The sequence below is a fragment of the Clupea harengus genome, chromosome 11, assembly GCF_900700415.2.
Source record: "Clupea harengus chromosome 11, Ch_v2.0.2, whole genome shotgun sequence".
Lineage (NCBI taxonomy): Eukaryota > Metazoa > Chordata > Actinopteri > Clupeiformes > Clupeidae > Clupea > Clupea harengus.
In genome coordinates, this window is record NC_045162.1 from 15,514,829 (window position 1) to 15,531,998 (window position 17,170).

General features: G+C 39.7%; 3 protein-coding genes across 6 annotated transcripts; all 3 read right to left on the minus strand.

Moving 5' to 3' along the window:
• Positions 1 to 18: 18 nt before the first annotated feature.
• Positions 19 to 11,576, minus strand: LOC105910074. Of its 4 annotated transcripts, XR_004164580.2 has the most exons (11): positions 11,424 to 11,576; positions 11,239 to 11,341; positions 10,889 to 10,996; positions 8,530 to 8,626; positions 8,345 to 8,427; positions 8,164 to 8,239; positions 7,910 to 8,030; positions 7,694 to 7,730; positions 4,689 to 7,527; positions 402 to 2,454; positions 19 to 134 (listed from the first exon to the last, which is right to left on the minus strand). XR_004164580.2 is itself a non-coding variant. In XM_042709094.1 (9 exons), the coding sequence occupies exons 1-9, from the start codon at positions 11,573 to 11,575 to the stop codon at positions 4,666 to 4,668; spliced, it is 3,639 nt and encodes a 1,212-aa protein (XP_042565028.1). In that variant the 5' UTR covers position 11,576; the 3' UTR covers positions 3,929 to 4,665. The 4 variants fall into 4 exon arrangements, 3 of the variants coding, with proteins under 3 accessions (XP_042565028.1, XP_042565030.1, XP_042565029.1); XM_042709094.1 differs by lacking the exons at positions 19 to 134; positions 402 to 2,454 and having other exon boundaries at positions 3,929 to 7,527; XM_042709096.1 differs by lacking the exons at positions 19 to 134; positions 402 to 2,454 and having other exon boundaries at positions 7,471 to 7,730.
• A 6-nt stretch (positions 11,577 to 11,582) lies between these two features.
• On the minus strand, positions 11,583 to 13,052 carry LOC122133273 (fibrous sheath-interacting protein 2-like). The gene is made up of 3 exons (XM_042709097.1): positions 12,452 to 13,052; positions 11,903 to 12,064; positions 11,583 to 11,813 (listed from the first exon to the last, which is right to left on the minus strand). Exons 1-3 carry the CDS (start codon positions 12,554 to 12,556, stop codon positions 11,694 to 11,696), a joined length of 387 nt encoding a protein of 128 aa, XP_042565031.1. The 5' UTR covers positions 12,557 to 13,052; the 3' UTR covers positions 11,583 to 11,693.
• A 231-nt stretch (positions 13,053 to 13,283) lies between these two features.
• pigv (phosphatidylinositol glycan anchor biosynthesis, class V) lies at positions 13,284 to 15,986 on the minus strand. The gene is made up of 3 exons (XM_012838741.2): positions 15,577 to 15,986; positions 13,840 to 15,006; positions 13,284 to 13,676 (listed from the first exon to the last, which is right to left on the minus strand). The coding sequence occupies exons 1-3, from the start codon at positions 15,652 to 15,654 to the stop codon at positions 13,368 to 13,370; spliced, it is 1,554 nt and encodes a 517-aa protein (XP_012694195.1). The 5' UTR covers positions 15,655 to 15,986; the 3' UTR covers positions 13,284 to 13,367.
• Positions 15,987 to 17,170: the final 1,184 nt, after the last annotated feature.

Sequence of the window (17,170 nt, forward strand, 5' to 3'; positions counted from 1 at the left end):
TGTAAACTCACAGACAACTTCACTGCTGCTGAACTTTATTGAAATAAGTCACTGTGTCTAGTTTCGATGAAAGAATTTTGCCAGGAGCGATCCAAGACTATTTCCCTGTTTTTCCGTGTCTTTTTGATCGTGATCTATATGAATACAAAGAAAAAAATGTTATTCTTACAATACTTCAGATTTAGTCAGTATACACCGATGTAGCTAGGAATGCATGCAATTGCTGGAATTATAAGAAGTTGCAAATTATCACAGGACTGTGCTCATGATGCAGATTTAGAACAAATGTACAAAATCTTTTTGTAAAAAAAATATTTTAGTTTACAATTTTTTCAAGTGCAGGTTTAAATGATAATTCAATGAAACAAGCTTAGAGAGAACTGGATAATTTTTCCCCTTACTTGAATTATCCTCATAATTTTTGTACCTCCTTGGTCTTGCAGCTCTACCTTTACTAGAATACTTTAGGGGCACAAAGACAGACAGGGTGAATATTTAATTACGTATAATCATTATGAATATGTAAAAGGCCATATAATGTCATCCTTACCTTTTTTATTTTGACACTTATCACTCTAGTGCCCCTCAAGCAACTGGATGGGTATTCTGCTTCATCAGACATTTTAGACCTTCTTTTGGATGGAACCTGTGATTTACTGTAGTAATCAACTTTTGTAGAAGATCTGAACATCACTTTCTTTGAGCCAACTGCGCTTGACTGGATAGAGCCCCTGGTTACACTAACAGGTGACACTGGAGTCATATCAAGGCTAAGGTTGTCTGGCCAGCCAGCACGTAGACTACATACATCTAAGTAGTCCTGGTGGAGATCAGCATGCTTGTTTGAGCCATCAGCAGAACCATGTGTCGCCTCACCTTCAGCTTCATCATGGTAGAAACTTGAGGCTGGAACTGGGATGACACCAAATGGATGTGATGCAAATTTCAATATTTCTTCGACAACAGTGATCACAACTCTCCAAGCTGCTGCTTCATCTTTGGCAATCAACAAAGACTCCAGGGCACTCCAGTAGTGAGGATGTTCACTGAGTCTTCGTTGTGCCCCAAGCACAATCCGTTCAATGGCACTGGAATCACTGGAGATGTCACATTGTTTCTTATCATTACTTATCTTTACTCCAGGGCACTCTGACAGTGTGCTCAGAGACTTTAGAAAAAGATTTGGAGTGAGATGCTGTCCACGTTTTTTTTTTTTACACAGTTCCAGCAAAAGTGTTGAGATGATATCCCATACTGTCTGGTAAAAGATAAAACACTGACCAGGAGACAGCTGTGGATAACTGCTTATGGATGACAATTCTTTGAGATTAGATGTCTGATCGAGTAAAGGGGTGCCACTTGATTCCTTCATAGAGATTAACCTGTAGGTTTGAGAAGCGATTGCACCAGCCATTGTGGTGACCACTTGCTTTTCCCTGGATCTCAGAGCGTTTTGGAGGTTTTCCACTGAGCCACATTGTTCTAACATATGTTTGTAGACCATTGTTGCTGCTTGATTCAGTTCAGCCAGAGCAAGCTGGGGCCAGTCCAGGTCTTTTGGCTGTGGGGTGCCAAACATGGCAGGGTCAGCATAGAGTTCAACCATAACTGCATCCATCAGGTCTTCTGCCATCTCCAAGGAACGAATTGATATTAGGTCTACAGATCTAAGTGTTATGTCCTCAGAAATTGTGCATGCATCCTCAGTAACCCAGGATGTTGGAGTACTCAATGTAGTGGACGCTAGGGAGCTCAATCGAGTGGAGGCTGTGCTCAGGTTATCATACCTGAGGTAATCTGTGTTCTGGATACTCCTGGACAATGATTGGGCCAGTGAGCTTGCAATCTTTTTCACTAAGTGATCGTCACATGCAGAAATGGCAAGATGCAAATTTTCACAGCTGCCACTGTAACTGAGCAAGTCTTGATAGACAGAATTTGCAACCTTCTGTATGTCAATGTATGTGGAGAAAAGCTGTTCAGCACCCACTTCATCCAGTAGTTGATACTGAAATCTCTCCATCTGCAGAAGCACACGGTCCAGAAGATTTGAGGTGGTTGGATCAAGGATAGGACTGGAAGCACCAGGAGTATCAGGCCCATCAGAATAGATGTTGACCAACAATTTAGCCACAATGTCCTTGATAGTTTTTGTTAACGCCTTTGGGATAGACCTGTCAGTGCCTGGGGCTGGCAAAGGGCTTTTGTCTCCATTCCCCTGTTGTCTAACAGGATTGACCTTCACAGGACTGAGTCCTTTACCAGAACCATCAGTGACAGGGCTCACAGCTGACTGAGCTTTTCGAAAGTTTTTCCAAAACATATCTTGGTGATGCAAGGGTGTTCTTGATGCAGAACTGGTTTGTGTCCGAGATTCCCTGAATTTGCTTTGGCTATGGAGGTCCAACACATTAAGTGCAGTGCTAGGCCTGGGTCCGGAAGTTTGTTTTTCCCCTGCAGAACAAAATGTGAAATATTTTGTAACATGTAAATAACAGTTTAATATGTGCTACATTGATAGAATTACATTATTATTACAAACTTATGATGTGTTTTATGTGAAAGTTCATATGGTTCATATTGCATACAGAAGATACCCCACATAGTTCATGCTTGTGTTTAGACGGATGAAACAACACATAAACTTCAACATAGAAATGTTAATTAATTTAAGGATATAAGGTGCAACTGGGCAAATAGTAAATGCAAATACTATGGACTAAAAGTAACTATTAATGTTATTATTCACTATTATTTTAATAATATATTCAATCATCAATAGATACATTATTTTTAACATTTTCCCCACCAATCTATCCCCTACCTTGGACCACAGAGGCTTGCCTCCATGTAGCAGATGTGATCACTTAATTCTATTAAATGATGCAATAATGGGGGCACAGTGATGTCAACTGGCCATTCTATAAATTGTTATTTCTAAGATTTTTAATCTGCCACAATGCCTGAATGAAATTCCTCCTCGCTTTTCCTAGTTAGCATAAGTTATGTCTAAAAAACCCTGCTTTCCTCACTTCCAAGTGTGATAGTTCTATTTGGTGTTATGTTATTTCCAGTTTCTTTCTTATTTGTTTGTTTGGTTTTGTTGTTGTTTCTAACCTATAACAACACTGTACTCTAAGTGCACAATCATTTCCATTATATTTTATGTCATATTCATTAACCTTTTTCAATTTCCACTGTTATTTCATCACATACTGCCTTTTTAGACTCTAGTTTGAAAGGCAACAAGCTGCACATTACGCGTGTGATGTTATGATGGTCTGCAAACGGCGCAACATCAAATGGTCAAGAAGAATTGTTATTTGCATATATGCACTCACAGGATGCTAGTGTAATGGAAAGCCTTTGCATATTACTTTTTGGGTGTGCCGCTGAATTTGTGTCTTTTGAGCCAATCAACAGGAATTCTGACGTGCTCTGATGACAAGTCATTTACAATTTGTTTGGTTCAAGTCCAACTGTGAAATATTTAAACTGTTAAATTGACATTGTGAAATTAAATGTGTCATGTTGAATTGATAAAAGCCAAGCACAGTTCAAACAACCAAAGTGTAGTCATTGCTGTGGTCTTCACATTATTTAACATACAGGCCAATCAGATATTAGGGAATTTATTTATGTAGAATAAATTAAGAGATTAGTAGGGGTGGGTAGCCTAATTTCTTTAGGGGGGGAAAGTCCCTGTTATAGCTTATGCAGTGGAGAAAATAGTGCACTGTACAATGCGCTTATCAATCAACAAACCAAAAACATTAAGTTCATCTCCAGAGCATTTTCTTACTAAATAATAGTTCAATGGCAAAACAGTCCCAGCCACACTCCAACAGAAGATCGATAGAAAATAATTGATTCCGCAACAACAATTATTTAAATGGAGTGACTCGCAATCCTATTTTATCCTATTTTGGAATGGTAAGTGGAAGGATGACGCATTGATGAGTAGTCTAAACTGAGTCTAAACTATGCTGTACAATTTTAAAAAGCCCTATTACATTTCTGTCTCACCTTTGGTACGCATTGAATGATGAATAATAGGCTACTGGATTATTTTATTCACTGCCTGCAGCGTAGAGCATAGTTGCATAGCCTACGTAGCCTTTTGATAACATATTTTGTTGAGTTAGATGATCAGTCAATTTAGTAACTGAGTGGTCAATGTTATGCTGTCAAACTGTGTAGAGATTAGATAAAATGCGCCTGTCAGGCATTGAAAACCAAGATGCAGATTACATTTCAAAAAAGGAAGTGGCAGAGCGCCTCAATACAATTTCCATGAAATGCCTACCTTTTTTATCAGACACACCCAAATGAGGTGTCGTCTGCCCTCAAAGACGCTTAGGTCTGTACGCATGTTATGAAATAACCAGATGAATGTGCACTAGTAATAAAAATAGCTTTATGCCATGACCTTCTTTGTTGTGTGTACGAACCCCCAGTGCGAGTCTATTAAATTAGGGCCCAAAATCTCTACTTTTAGTTGTATATTTCTTGAATTTAATGTCAGGTAAATAGCTTAGTAAATACTGTGTAAGGAATGTTGAGCAAACCATTGTATACAATTAGTACAGTTTAAACAAGGTAACTGACATTACACAATATCTGTGCCATATATGCATGTGAAAAATGAACAGTTGCCTTCTGCTTTCAGCTGTATATGATAGACTTACCTCTTGAGTGTGCTGCAGCGCTGTGTGGTCGACAGTCTTTCAAAGATCGAGTCATGTCAGAAAGCACTTTATGGGGCGATCCAGAAGCATGTATGGCTCCCTTCATCCTGTGTCTCTCATAGGACAGTTCTCCCTGTTTTGTGATCAATTTTGAACCCTGCATGCACTTGTCTATCACTTTGGCCACAAATGTCTCAATGGTGGGTTTGAAAAGGTGGGTGGTGGTGGCTGCAGGAGAGGATATGGCTAGGTTTTTGGGCTGACTGATCTGACTACCCTGAATTCTTACACTTGCCTTGTCCACAATATTTATCTGTTCTGGAAAACCTGGACAAATAACTTCTGGTGGCTTTGTAGTTGGTTGAGTGTGCGTTGACCTTTCATTGTTCCTCTCATTCTCTAGAGACCTCGCCTGGCATAATGGAAACAGTTCTTCCACAGCAACACAATGTACAATCACATCTCTTCCGTTAGCATCTGGCTGTATCACCAAACCCTCAAAAGTAGGATCTGCTAGACATGTGTTGACGTCCTTCTTTATCTTCAGGTTTGTAACTTGTTCTCCATAAGTGTCCTTCAAAAGAGACATGGCTGATTTTGAAAGAGTTCCAAGGAAGTTGTCAAGCTCTGAACTGCTGACAAAGGGACTTGAACTGCATGAGGGCTGAGAAGCGGTGTATGTCTGTTTGGGAAAAAGATTGTGTTCGTGGCTGTGTTTAAATGCACTTTCTGAGGGTGTGGAAGGCACACAACCATGAACATCTTGCCCATGACTGTTCACTGGATTGCTGAAGCAATTCATGCCATCTAAAGATCTGTATACTTGGGCTGTCTTTTTGACCAAGGGAGTCTTGTCCGTTGCTCTTTGGTCATCCACAGACTGTTGAGTAATAAACTGCATCAGCTTGGTCTCAACAGCACGGTTAATTCCCTCCAGGACAAGTTCAGCTCCCAATGCAGTTGTGTTTGCATGGGCAGCACAAGTGTTGAGAGATGATATTTCAGATATTGCTTTGATTAAGTTCTTCAGTTTTGCTTCACTGTCACAAGATTTCTCACAACCAGAGGTTTCAATCAACTTCTCCCACACAATCAAGATAATATCACTGGCTAAGTGTGACAGGTCTGTCTGGTTTTTACTCATGGCTCTCGGGCGATTCTGGCATGATCGCAGATTTTCAGTGGAAGCACATTTAGAGAGATCGACATCCCAACAGAAAAAATCACTAAGGGCACTTTCAAGAACAGCTTTAACAGGCTGTTGAGCTGCTTTTTCAAACTGCATCTTGACCTTTTCCATTATCCCGGACGCTTTCAGTGATTTTTCAGGTTCAGATGACTCACACCCTAGAGAGTGCTCTGACAAATTTCTCTTCATTTCAGCATTTTTAGTAATGGAACACTTATTTGGTCCACACATGTTGCTCAGCCTGTCCTGGACAAAATCAACAAACTCACAAATAATTGCTTTTTCCATGGCTTTAGAAACATCAGTCTCACTGTTGGAACATGCTTGATCAAGCTGCCTTTTGATACTGAGGAAAATTTGATGACAAATCTCAACTGCTTCATGATATATATGGAATTTCGGTGTCCTTAAAGGATTCCATTTTACAACCAGCGGAACATCAACACCCTGATTCATAACTACAGATTCCTCAGACCAAGTGAACGAGTCTGGTGTCTCAGAGTGTTTACTTTCTCCAGACTGTTCCTCTGTTTCATGTTTGATCTGATTCATAATATCCATGACCATTTCATCAGCATACAGACCTGTTTCAGCAACAGTCACTTCCTCCTCTGGAGTCAGTGGCTCAGCAGCCAGCAGTCTAATGGACCGCCCAAGAGGGAGTTTTGGGCTGACACTAGTATTTCTTCGAGCCTTCTCTACATGATGTTCCCATCTAGTTGAAGCACATGACACAGGGGTACTGTTGGATTTGTCTGCCTGAAGTGGGAGGCATTCGGTGTGCATCCTGGATGAACATGATGATGAAAATGATGAGCAGATTGTTTCTGTCTGTGAAACACCTTCAACACTTTCCTCAGCAACAAAGGAATACACTTTTGCCAGAACATCATCCACAAACTGTGAATAGATCAGATTCCTCTGTGTTGTGTCGAAGGAGGAGCTGTGTTCACTCGAGCAAAGCTTTGGCTCCGGGAACTGGATTTTCACTTGATTCCAACTGTCTTGTCCATGTTGTGTTTTTTTGGCACTTGGATCCATGAACATCTGCTCTCTACAGGCTACAGCATCCCACTGTATGTTTGGGTTTGTCAGTGAAACAGACTGTTCGGATTGGAGTGTTTTGTCACCGTCATAAAATCCTTCATGTGTGCTGGATGTTGTTGATTTCAAATGATGGCAATATTCATCGGAACTACACTGAGGTTCAGACTCAACTCTGTCGACAGAGGAGGACCCTGTGGTTTCTATTTCTTCCATCACTTCACGTATTGCTTTCCAGATGAAACTTTCCGCTTTATTCAGCAGGTCAGCGTTTAGGATACAAAGTTTGCCACACAAGAGTGATTCAGTCTCATTACTGTCTGGCTCCTCAAGCTTCAGATATAAACAAGTGGGGGACAGATAGGACAGATGTCCTGTAACTAGTGAAATACTGGAATGCTGTGAAATACCATTGTCTGGTTTGGTGTCCTCAATATGGCTGAGGTGGTCATTATGAGCAGTTGGTATGTCCTTAGAGGAGCTCTGTTTAACTGGCGAACGCTCACGTTTGACCTGCTGCAAAGCAGGGATAATGATACTCGTCATATCATTTATCGCAATAGTGACGATATCTCTGATTACTTCATGGTGTTCCTCCATGATATTCTGTATTGAGAAGGCAAAGGAAAACATGCCCCATTCTTAAATAAAGTTATGAAGCACTCAAACTAAATTCATGGCTATATTTCACTACGAAGAGCAGAATATTCTTTTAAGGCATTGAATCATTATACAACATTGTTCAGTATTTGATTGCCTGCAGTGCACTTACACATATTTTCTGCTTATCTTCAGTCGGATTCTGTTCACTGAAAAATAAAACAACAATCATTTCTACTGTTATGGTAACAAAAAGCATACAAAACTACATAACATCATCTAGTGTAACTTTTGAGGAAAGAGCTCTATTGAAGTGCCTGTGTGGGTCATAGCTGGAATATACAGTAGTTTGTGTCTGGTTTGTAAGTGTTGGCCTTCAAAATTTAACCTGAGTTGTGAAACAGTGAGGATAGCACTTGAATCTCCACAATTGCCTCCAGGTTTGGACAAAACATTGGTCTCCAGTGTAACTGATTTTGGCGACATGGTGATGGAAATCTCTCTGTTATCTGAAAGGACATGCAAAAGAGAGACCTGTCTGTAATCCCCTCTATATGGTAAAGACATACAAAAACATTCATATTCTAAATTGATGAACAGTGAGTGCTACAGGAAAATTGTGATTGAGAACTAGGCACTTACTTGAAATGTCACGGGATTTGAGTCTGGAAGTGTCTTTGGATCTTACTGCTGTCACACTAGTTTTAGGGTACACAGCCTAAATAACGTTTAAAAAATACATGTTAGTTTGAGAAATGCATGGATAACATTGTGAATATGAGTCCATCTTACATCATCTTGCACAGTTTTACATAGGATTCACCTTCTTTACAAATGGCAGTGGGGCCAGTTTTTTAAGAGTTGCCTTTTTAAGAGTTGCCCTCCTCATTAAGTTATCCTGGCTCACTGCTTGATAAAAGAAAAAATATTGTTCATGAATTATGTATATATATAAAAAATATATGAAGAATTTTTTTTATTTAGCCTCTGGATTATTCTGTGCCTTACCCTTTCTTTCCTTGAAAAGTGCATTTCCAATGTTGGTTAAGTAACCACTCTGCCCATTGCCTTGTACAGCTAGCTTTGGTTCATGGCATTTCTGTCTCTGTAAAATTGAGAAAGTATTCACAGCTAATTCTAACAAAAGCCTGGTTAGTTAATGACAATGACCATTAAATGTCCATCTATGGGGCGCCGTTTGTAAAATGTTGCACGTTCGAAAATCCTGCTCAGTTTTGCTACATTTAGCATTTCCATATGGAACAAAAAGCACGACAATATTCGAATGTCACTTTTTCAAGCATTTAGAGAGAAATTCATGGAAATTCATGCGATAACTTTTCCAAGGATATTTTTTGGCAGTAACACAAAGTTGTTGAATAATATAAATGTTTCATCTAAATGTAAATGTTAAATATAAATGTAAATGTTAAATGTAAATGTTAAATATAAACGTAAATGTTCAATATTATATATAAATGTTAAATGTAAATGTTAAATGTAAATGCTAAATGTTAAATGTAAATGTAAATGTTAAATGTAAATGTAAATGTTAAATGTTCAGTCTACATGTCAGATTTGAAGACTGAACCTTACAATATTTACGATAATTGGCTTTCATAGTTTTCACGTCACGTCAGAATTACCAGCTTGCGGGCAAGAAAATACACTCCACAGCTGTCTACCACTGGAATTTATACTGGAACTGACCATCTTTCATTCAAGATTATTTAATATATCCGCTTTAAAATGGTCTGACATAGGTAGTAAAATGCCAGACAGTTGTTGCTCGGTTGGCTGTTCAAATCGGCGAGGAGACAAGCCCGGCTGTTTCCAGCTGATTGTAGACGTCTTTTCTCAGACGGGCAGTAAACTAGCCTTCTTTTTGGAGCTTGCAATAAAAGCATTAACCCTGTTTTGGTCGTCTCATTCATCAGAATAACTACCTAAAACGGGAATAGATCAAGAAAAGTCAAGAAACAAAGCATCAACACGATTAAAATTGGATTACCCGGTTTCTGCTCTGAGATTGCGAGTGTAGTTGAAGTACCTAAGCAAGTAGGCTAGGCTACTGTATTTTGTCATCCAACTGGTAATACTACAATGCCAGTAGAAAATACTTGGGAAGATAATTTCAGTTATCATTCGCCATACCAGGTGGTTGTACTTGTGTTAACCAGGAAATTGTGTAAAATGATAAAGAACAGTGTTGGGTAGGCTAAAGGTTGCTAGCTAACAGTATGTAGCTCGCTAGCTGGTAGCTAGCTATTAAATGGCAATCATCTTTGCTCTGATAATGAAGATGTTTATTAGTTTTCACCTTCCAGACAACATCGTTATTAACCCATCCCCTTCTGAAAATTAAATTACTATCTGTGCTTTTGGTAGGCTTTCAGTTTTTGAGGTGTGTAGGGGGACGGATTTTCTATTAGATATATGTAAATATCTCCAAACTGGAGCTCAGGCAGGGACTTCTACGACGTTACAGAAATACAAATATCAGCGGGTGCAGTAAAGGGATCACAGGTTCCCAAAATGTAATTTTTTTCTAGATATCTCTGTCTGGCTATTGTGGTATGATCTGTGTTTGATGGCGATCGTAATTGAGTAGGTTGCACTGCTCGACGATGTCCACTGTTGGTCGACACATTTTGCCCGCAAGGTATCCCTGGTAGTGTTACTGAAAGCTATGAATTACCGTAAATATTCTAATGTTCTGTCGTCAAGTCTGACATGTAGACTGAACATTTACATTTACATTTAACATTTACATTTACATTTAACATTTACATTTAACATTTACATTTAGCATTTGATATTTGTATTTACATTTAACATTTACATTTAACACTTATATTTAACATTTATATATAACATCGAACATTTACGTTTATATTTAACATTTACATTTAACATTTACATTTATATTTAACATTTACATTTATATTTAACATTTACATTTAACATTTAACATTAACATTTAGATGAAATATTTATATTATTTAACAACTTTGTGTTACTGCCAAAAAATATCCTTGGAAAAGTTATTGCATGAATTTACATGAATTTCTCTCTAAATGCTTGAAAAAGTGACATTCGAATATTGTCGTGCTTTTTGTTCCATATGAAAATGCTAAATGTAGCAAAACTGAGCAGGATTTTCGAACGTGCAACATTTTACAAACGGCGCCCCATATCCATCTGGGACTGGAGTCAGTAAAAACAGAGTTTTCTCTAAGTCATCCCTTTACGGGTGATTGGCCAGAGCTGTGCCTGGTTTCATGGACGTGTGCTTTTGAGTTTGGACTAAGAACATTATGAAGAAAAGGGTGCTAGAAACGCTAAAGTATACTGAAAGCTAAAGTACTTGTGAGGACAGCACCCGCTGTTCTCGTTCGTGCCGGTCCTTCTTCCAGCGTTGTTCTAGCCTCAGCTCTCTCTGCGCATCCTCTGCCACCTCCTTCAGCATGTGCCGCTGGCGAGTTTTACACAAGCAAATATATCCTTTACATTTTCATTCCATTTATTACAACCACCACAAAGCAGAGTGGCATATCTTGAATCACATACAACAGCAACAAATGAAGTGCCCCTCATTGTCCTACTTTACTCCTTTCTGAATTAATATTTCCACTATTTTATGCGCTATTGTATGCCTACTTTCTTTAGAGCAAGAGCTTCCTGAAAACCTATTACCTGACCAGACAAGTTACTTACGGTGTCATTGCAGTGAGACTTTTTAAGAGACTTGTTTTGTGTGTTCACTTTTGGCAGCTTCAAAACATTACTGCTGCAACTCTGTGGCTTCCTCGGTCCAGGCCTACAAACATGTCAAATTACTGAGGGTAAATGCTTTGTTTCTGGTGTTGTTATGGCTATAGAGAAAAAAAATTCAGCCTCACCTGCCCATGTCTTCTTGCAAGTTATCCTGGTCATGGAAGACCAACCATTCAATTAAGTCAGTCACAGACACGTCTGGAGAGACTTTGCCCTCCTCCTGGAGAATGAGTATCTTGCGCACCAGCTCTCTCTGACACCATGTAAAGAAGGGCATATTGTTGGAAAATCCTCAGGCTGATATGTATGAAAGTATGTACATAGTTTTATCTATGGAGTTATTTTATATTATTATTACATTAATACATTTATATGAACTAGGTCAACTTAATACACTAGTGTCTAAATTCTCTACACAGAAGAACCTGCTCCATCTTAAACCTATGGTCCAGGTCCAGCTGTACTTCTGCAAGGTACTTCTTGTATGTGTTGAACTCTTTGAAACTGCATGTGACCTGACAAATAAAATACATTGCATTAAGTCATAATAAGTCATAAGAAATGTGAATTAAACCACTCTTGATATATTGATAGGTGTGCTTACTTTGTCATCTTTAGTAATTAATCCATTCTTCAGCAGACGCTTATGAATATCTTTACGGTACAAGTAGGTTTTCAGGCTCGGATCATGTCTGCAGTTGTAGGCAGTGCTTAATTTGTAGCCATTGGGGTCGGTGAGATCAAAGCCTCCCTTTGGCTGGGTAAGCTGAAAATAAGTTGCTATTTATTATTATTTATCTGGTATGTGCCTTTATGGAAAGCAAGGGAAGAATATGCTTGCCCACAAATGCCCCAAACTAGCTTCAAAGATAAGGTCATACACTGAATTTCTGTGGCTATAAATTCTATATACGTGAATTGTTTGTTGAGTGAATCATAGGTCTAACATTATTAGGCTATGCCTTTTGGAGCATAAGCTAAGGGACATATTTTCACGCAATTAGTGTCCTGGCCAACCTCTATGTAGCATACATTTGAGTAGGCCTAATGTCAGTCCTGTGAATAGATACTCTAGCGATAATGGTTTAGTTTTGTCCGCATTATCTTCACATGAGGAAAAAAACAAGAAAATGTAGGCTATTTTTTAACTTACCTTTTCGCATAGACGGGTGGTATAGAAACTATTTGGCTGCCCAGAGTTATCGGGATACTTATCAATACAATGGTGCTGTGAGAAAGATGATTCGCTGTGGTCCATCACGTTTAAATGACAGAAATGTGGTAGCCTACTCTATGTTGTGCTATGTAAACATCGGTCGTATCATCACTGCATGTAACTCTTAACGTTAGCTAAATAATGTTACATCATGACAGCGATAGCTGGTCTAGCCTTTACGTGCTTCACTAGTAAATAGTAAAGTTTCACCAAGGCTTCGAAGTAAAGTTAAGGATATTCGACCTGTCATACAAACGATTACACCAGCCACAAAACTGTTTTGCCTAAGCTCATGTCACGTTTTCAAAATGCAATTTACACCTTGGTGCCATGGCAACGCACTGCAAAAATTCAGCGTTCTAAAGGCAGAATCTGAGACATGGACAAGACTATTTGATACAAAGTTGTGGCGAAGATCACATTCTAGGGCGCGGAGGTGAGGATATGATGTATTTCAACAGGACAGAACCATTAGGCGACCAGATAGTCTGTGAGAGTGATTTTTGTGGTCTAATACGACAGGTTTCACAACAGATAAAGTACGTTTTTGGTGTAAAACCCTGGATAGCAACGAAAGGGTAAAGTTTCTCCCGCCTCATGTTAAAATAAATGAACCTGACAAAAAAGAATGACAAAAATGACACCCAGTGTTTAAAGATAGAGTAGCCAACAATAATGAATCGTGTACAATTCATACATAGGCTACATACATACACAAACATTAGGCTTACAGCAGAACACATAGATCCTGGTTGTGTTCTCTCATGTCACCGTTTTTTTAAAGCATTTATTTATTGAAATACACACAATGTACAATAGGATTAAACGATACACCTGTCCAATGACAGCGCTGTCAGGTCCATGGTAAAAAGTTACAGTGTAAAGCAAGGCCAACCACCCAATAGGACAGGAAATATCCCAAAATGCAATGGCTTCGGAATGAGCACGATCCCCACTGATTCAATAACTCTGTAATGGGGTTATGATCCAATCTTGTCCACGCCATACCAAAGAGGGAAATATTATTAGGTATCCGTTCCTTCTTTTCTATCACACAAGCTGCAGTGTGGTCCTCCACCAGCAAGGGTTCTTGTGATACAAGTAAATGAGCGCTAATCCAGTAGATCACAGGAGAAGAGGATCCGAGAAAACGAGTCAGAACCTGCAGAAAAAGTAATCTTAGTAGTCAGTACATAACATGAGATGACAGTGAAAAGTTGGACTCATCTCAGATTTGATTTGAATGCTTACATTTTGTGAATCAATTATGCTAGCCTGATTACAGGTCTTGGGAAGGAGGTCAAAGTGATAATGAACCTTCTCACCTGTACATGCATACAAAATAAGCCAGAGAGCAGCAACACGGTGGCATGGACAACATAGACAAAAACCTTCCTGCTGTAGAATCCAGAGGGTGGCTTCTCTTCTTTCTCTTTTGCATGTCTGTTGAAGAGGCCAAGCCACAGGCAATACTCTGGGTCAGACGTGAAGTACACATAGGGAGCCAGCAGCCCCAGGGTAGTCACTGGTAGGGCTAACAGGAAATTGGGGATCTGCTTCAACTGGAAATATTTCAGGAAACCTACATCCCAGTAGGCGTCCTGAATGTAGGAGTACAGAAGAGGCAGGGGTTTTAAGCACCAGGGGGGCATAGGAGAGGCTGCATCGGGAACTCTGTAGCCTTTCTGCTGGGCAAGGGTCAGCAGACTAGGGGATACTGATCCCTGGGTTGATGACTGCTCACAAAACGTTTTATATCCATAGTACTGAAAGACACCAAAAGGCAAGCTGATGACAGAAACACCAACAGCAGCAGTGGCCATAAAACGAATGGCAATCCATGCATAGCGCAGGCTCCTCCACTTGTCTCCAGGATCCCTGCTGAGCTTTTTGGCCTGACACAGTGCCCTCTGCAAGGGCAGGTACAGCAGGTAACCACCATTCACCAAGCCATTCGCCCGCGCACCAGTGGCCAGCCCAAGCACAAGGCACGCCTTAGCAGTCGCCCCCCGCTCCAGAAGCCAGAGGCCACCAAACGTGAGTGCAGCAAAGAGGCTTTCAGAATACCCTGCCATGAGAAAGACATTCGCAGGCGTCAGGCAGTAGAGAAGCGCAGAAAGCAGACTCAGACGACGGTCTCGGAGGACCAAGCAGCCAAGGCCATATAGAGCGACCGCGCTCAGGACAAATAGTACACTGTTAACCAGGGCCACGGCCAGCAACAGTCTCCCGTGCAACGTCAGCCAGGGACTGAGGGGCCAAAGCAAACCTGCGGCAACAGATCGCAGGACCACTGGGAGAAGGGGGAAAAACGCAAAGTTGTGCTCAAACACATAGCCACGCTCCGCAATGAAGAGGAAGTGTTGGGCATCCCAGCGTCCAAGGCCACCCAACAGCACCTCAGTGATGGGATTCAGAAGGAGAGGATTCTCTGCTGGAGGAGGACTGAAAGCATCTGCTTCATGATCTGGAATGGCACAATTCAGCAATGCCTGGACAAAGAATTGTGAAAAAATTGCTGTGAATTTGTAACAGATCATTTCGAAATGTTACAAAAAGCAAATCGCTACAGATCCAGAAGACGCCACAAGATGGCGTGCTCTTCTGACGATACATGTGAATATCCATAGTACTGCATAGTATTGCAGTCAGGGACGGAGACGGATTTGCAGCTTTTTGCTTTCTTTATTCTGTTTTACAAACAAACAATTGTGGGCATATTCAGCATCGCTGACAGGCATATCTCTTATATGTGTATAAGACACACATATATATATATATATATCATATTCTGTACTATGTGGCCTCAATCAGGGCATTGCTGCAAAAGAGCCCTGTGCTCAGTCAATTTCTCCCTGAATAAACAATGATGATGATGATGTAAGCGCATTCACGAGATGCGCTGCCTGGCTTGAACAATTACAACAGTGTCTCTTCTGGGTAAACGACAAGTTGGGCACTTTGTATAGGTGTGGTACAACAAAGAACTATTCAATCATTCATTTGATTGATCCAGATATATAACAGATTATTCTCAATTTTACAACCTTAGTTACACTTACCTGCAGCAGAAGAGATAGCAGTCTGGTTATGACAGCGAATCGCAAAACAGACCGCACGTCCTTTGTCATGTGCTGCATCTCAGACTCATATGGGTGGGTGTCAATGCATCCCACATATCCTGACAAAATGCGGTCCACAAAGTGTCAAAATCCCTCTGAAAAAACCTTACATCTAGCTACACCAGCCTAATTTACCCTTACGATGAAGCATATTCGTTAGACTTCCTGTTAAACTTTTACAGCGCTATAGTGCCCAGAGAAATATTTTGTGACTTTGTCAAAACTAATATTTCCATTTACATCATAAGTACCGTGTGTCAAACTCGAATTCGCGCCTATCTTGTTTGTTGTGACCACTGCCTTTCAGCGAGTTCTGTTCTGCTAGCAACGATAACCCATAATAACCCCAGGAAGTAAAACGAAACGAGGAAGTAAAATGAGTTTGTTGTATCAAATGAAAGGTTTTTACGACAAACAACCCTGTTAATCGACTGGGTAATATAAAAACCTTTTTTATGCAACGAGTTTTATTGTTCCATTTGTCCTAATGATCGGGAAAATAGTTAAAAGCGTGTTTGAAAGTTATAGTAGCCTATTTGTCATTATAAAGTCCTAATCTGTCTACTCGCTAGATCAGACTTTATAATGGTATTTTGTTCACTGTGCATTATATTAACTTGCTTTAAAACAAGGTAAGATATAGTGAGTTCATTTTAAGCGTACAGGATACTTTGATAATGACTAAGCTGTAGCTGAAAATTGACAATTAATATTACTTTCATAGTAACATCAAAATGGGTTAAAAACGATTCACTGATGTTACAAAAGTATGATTTTCTTGTTTAAATATAGGGAACACTGACTAAACAGGCATCATTGCAAATATTGTAGTAAGAAACAGTAAAACATACAACAATCTGCTGATAAAAGGATTATGTCTTCATTAAAGTTGGTTGAACATGTTCAGAACACTGTAAAGAAAGGGTAAAAAATGTTTAGCAGTAATTATTCTGGCCATTCACTGTGAAAAAACACTTGACACACAGATCACACAGGTGAAAAGGGAATGCCAGGGTGCCAGGGTAAAAATGTAAATCTCAACTACTTCACACATTTTATTTAATGTTTGGAGTGTCCTGAACATATTCCACCCCCCTTTTATTGAGACACAATCTTTAGTTTTTTCAGCAAAGAGTGATACATGTCACATGGCCCTGCCATTGAAGATAATGCATTTTCGCCTGTCTGATCACCTATGTTTAAAGTATTGTGGAGCCTTCAGGGACGTAAATCTCAACTACTTCACACATTTTATTTAATGTTTGGAGTGTCCTGAACATATTCCACCCCCCTTTCATTGAGACACAATCTTTAGTTTTTTCAGCAAAGAGTGATACATGTCACATGGCCCTACCAATGAAGTTGATGCATTTTCGCCTGTCTGATCACCTGTGTTTAAAGTATTGTGGAGCCTTCAGGGACGTAAATCTCAACTACTTCACACATTTTATTTAATGTTTTGAGTATCCTGAACATATTCCACCCCACTTTTATTGAGACACAATCTTTAGTTTTTTCAGCAAAGAGTGATACA

Coding starts and splice junctions, on each gene's coding strand:
- LOC105910074 (XM_042709094.1), bottom strand. CDS start 11,575: ATGCCCTTCTTTACATGGTGTCAGAGAGAGCTGGTGCGCAAGATACTC. Junction 10,997..11,238: donor AGTCTCACTGCAATGACACC/GTAAGTAACTTG, acceptor AAAACTCGCCAG/CGGCACATGCTGAAGGAGGT. Junction 7,731..7,909: donor CTCACTGTTTCACAACTCAG/GTTAAATTTTGA, acceptor TTTATTTTTCAG/TGAACAGAATCCGACTGAAG.
- LOC122133273 (XM_042709097.1), bottom strand. CDS start 12,556: ATGGACCACAGCGAATCATCTTTCTCACAGCACCATTGTATTGATAAG. Junction 12,065..12,451: donor CCACCCGTCTATGCGAAAAG/GTAAGTTAAAAA, acceptor ACTTATTTTCAG/CTTACCCAGCCAAAGGGAGG. Junction 11,814..11,902: donor TAATTACTAAAGATGACAAA/GTAAGCACACCT, acceptor TTTATTTGTCAG/GTCACATGCAGTTTCAAAGA.
- pigv (XM_012838741.2), bottom strand. CDS start 15,654: ATGCAGCACATGACAAAGGACGTGCGGTCTGTTTTGCGATTCGCTGTC. Junction 15,007..15,576: donor TGCTATCTCTTCTGCTGCAG/GTAAGTGTAACT, acceptor TTCTTTGTCCAG/GCATTGCTGAATTGTGCCAT. Junction 13,677..13,839: donor TATTTTGTATGCATGTACAG/GTGAGAAGGTTC, acceptor CTTTTTCTGCAG/GTTCTGACTCGTTTTCTCGG.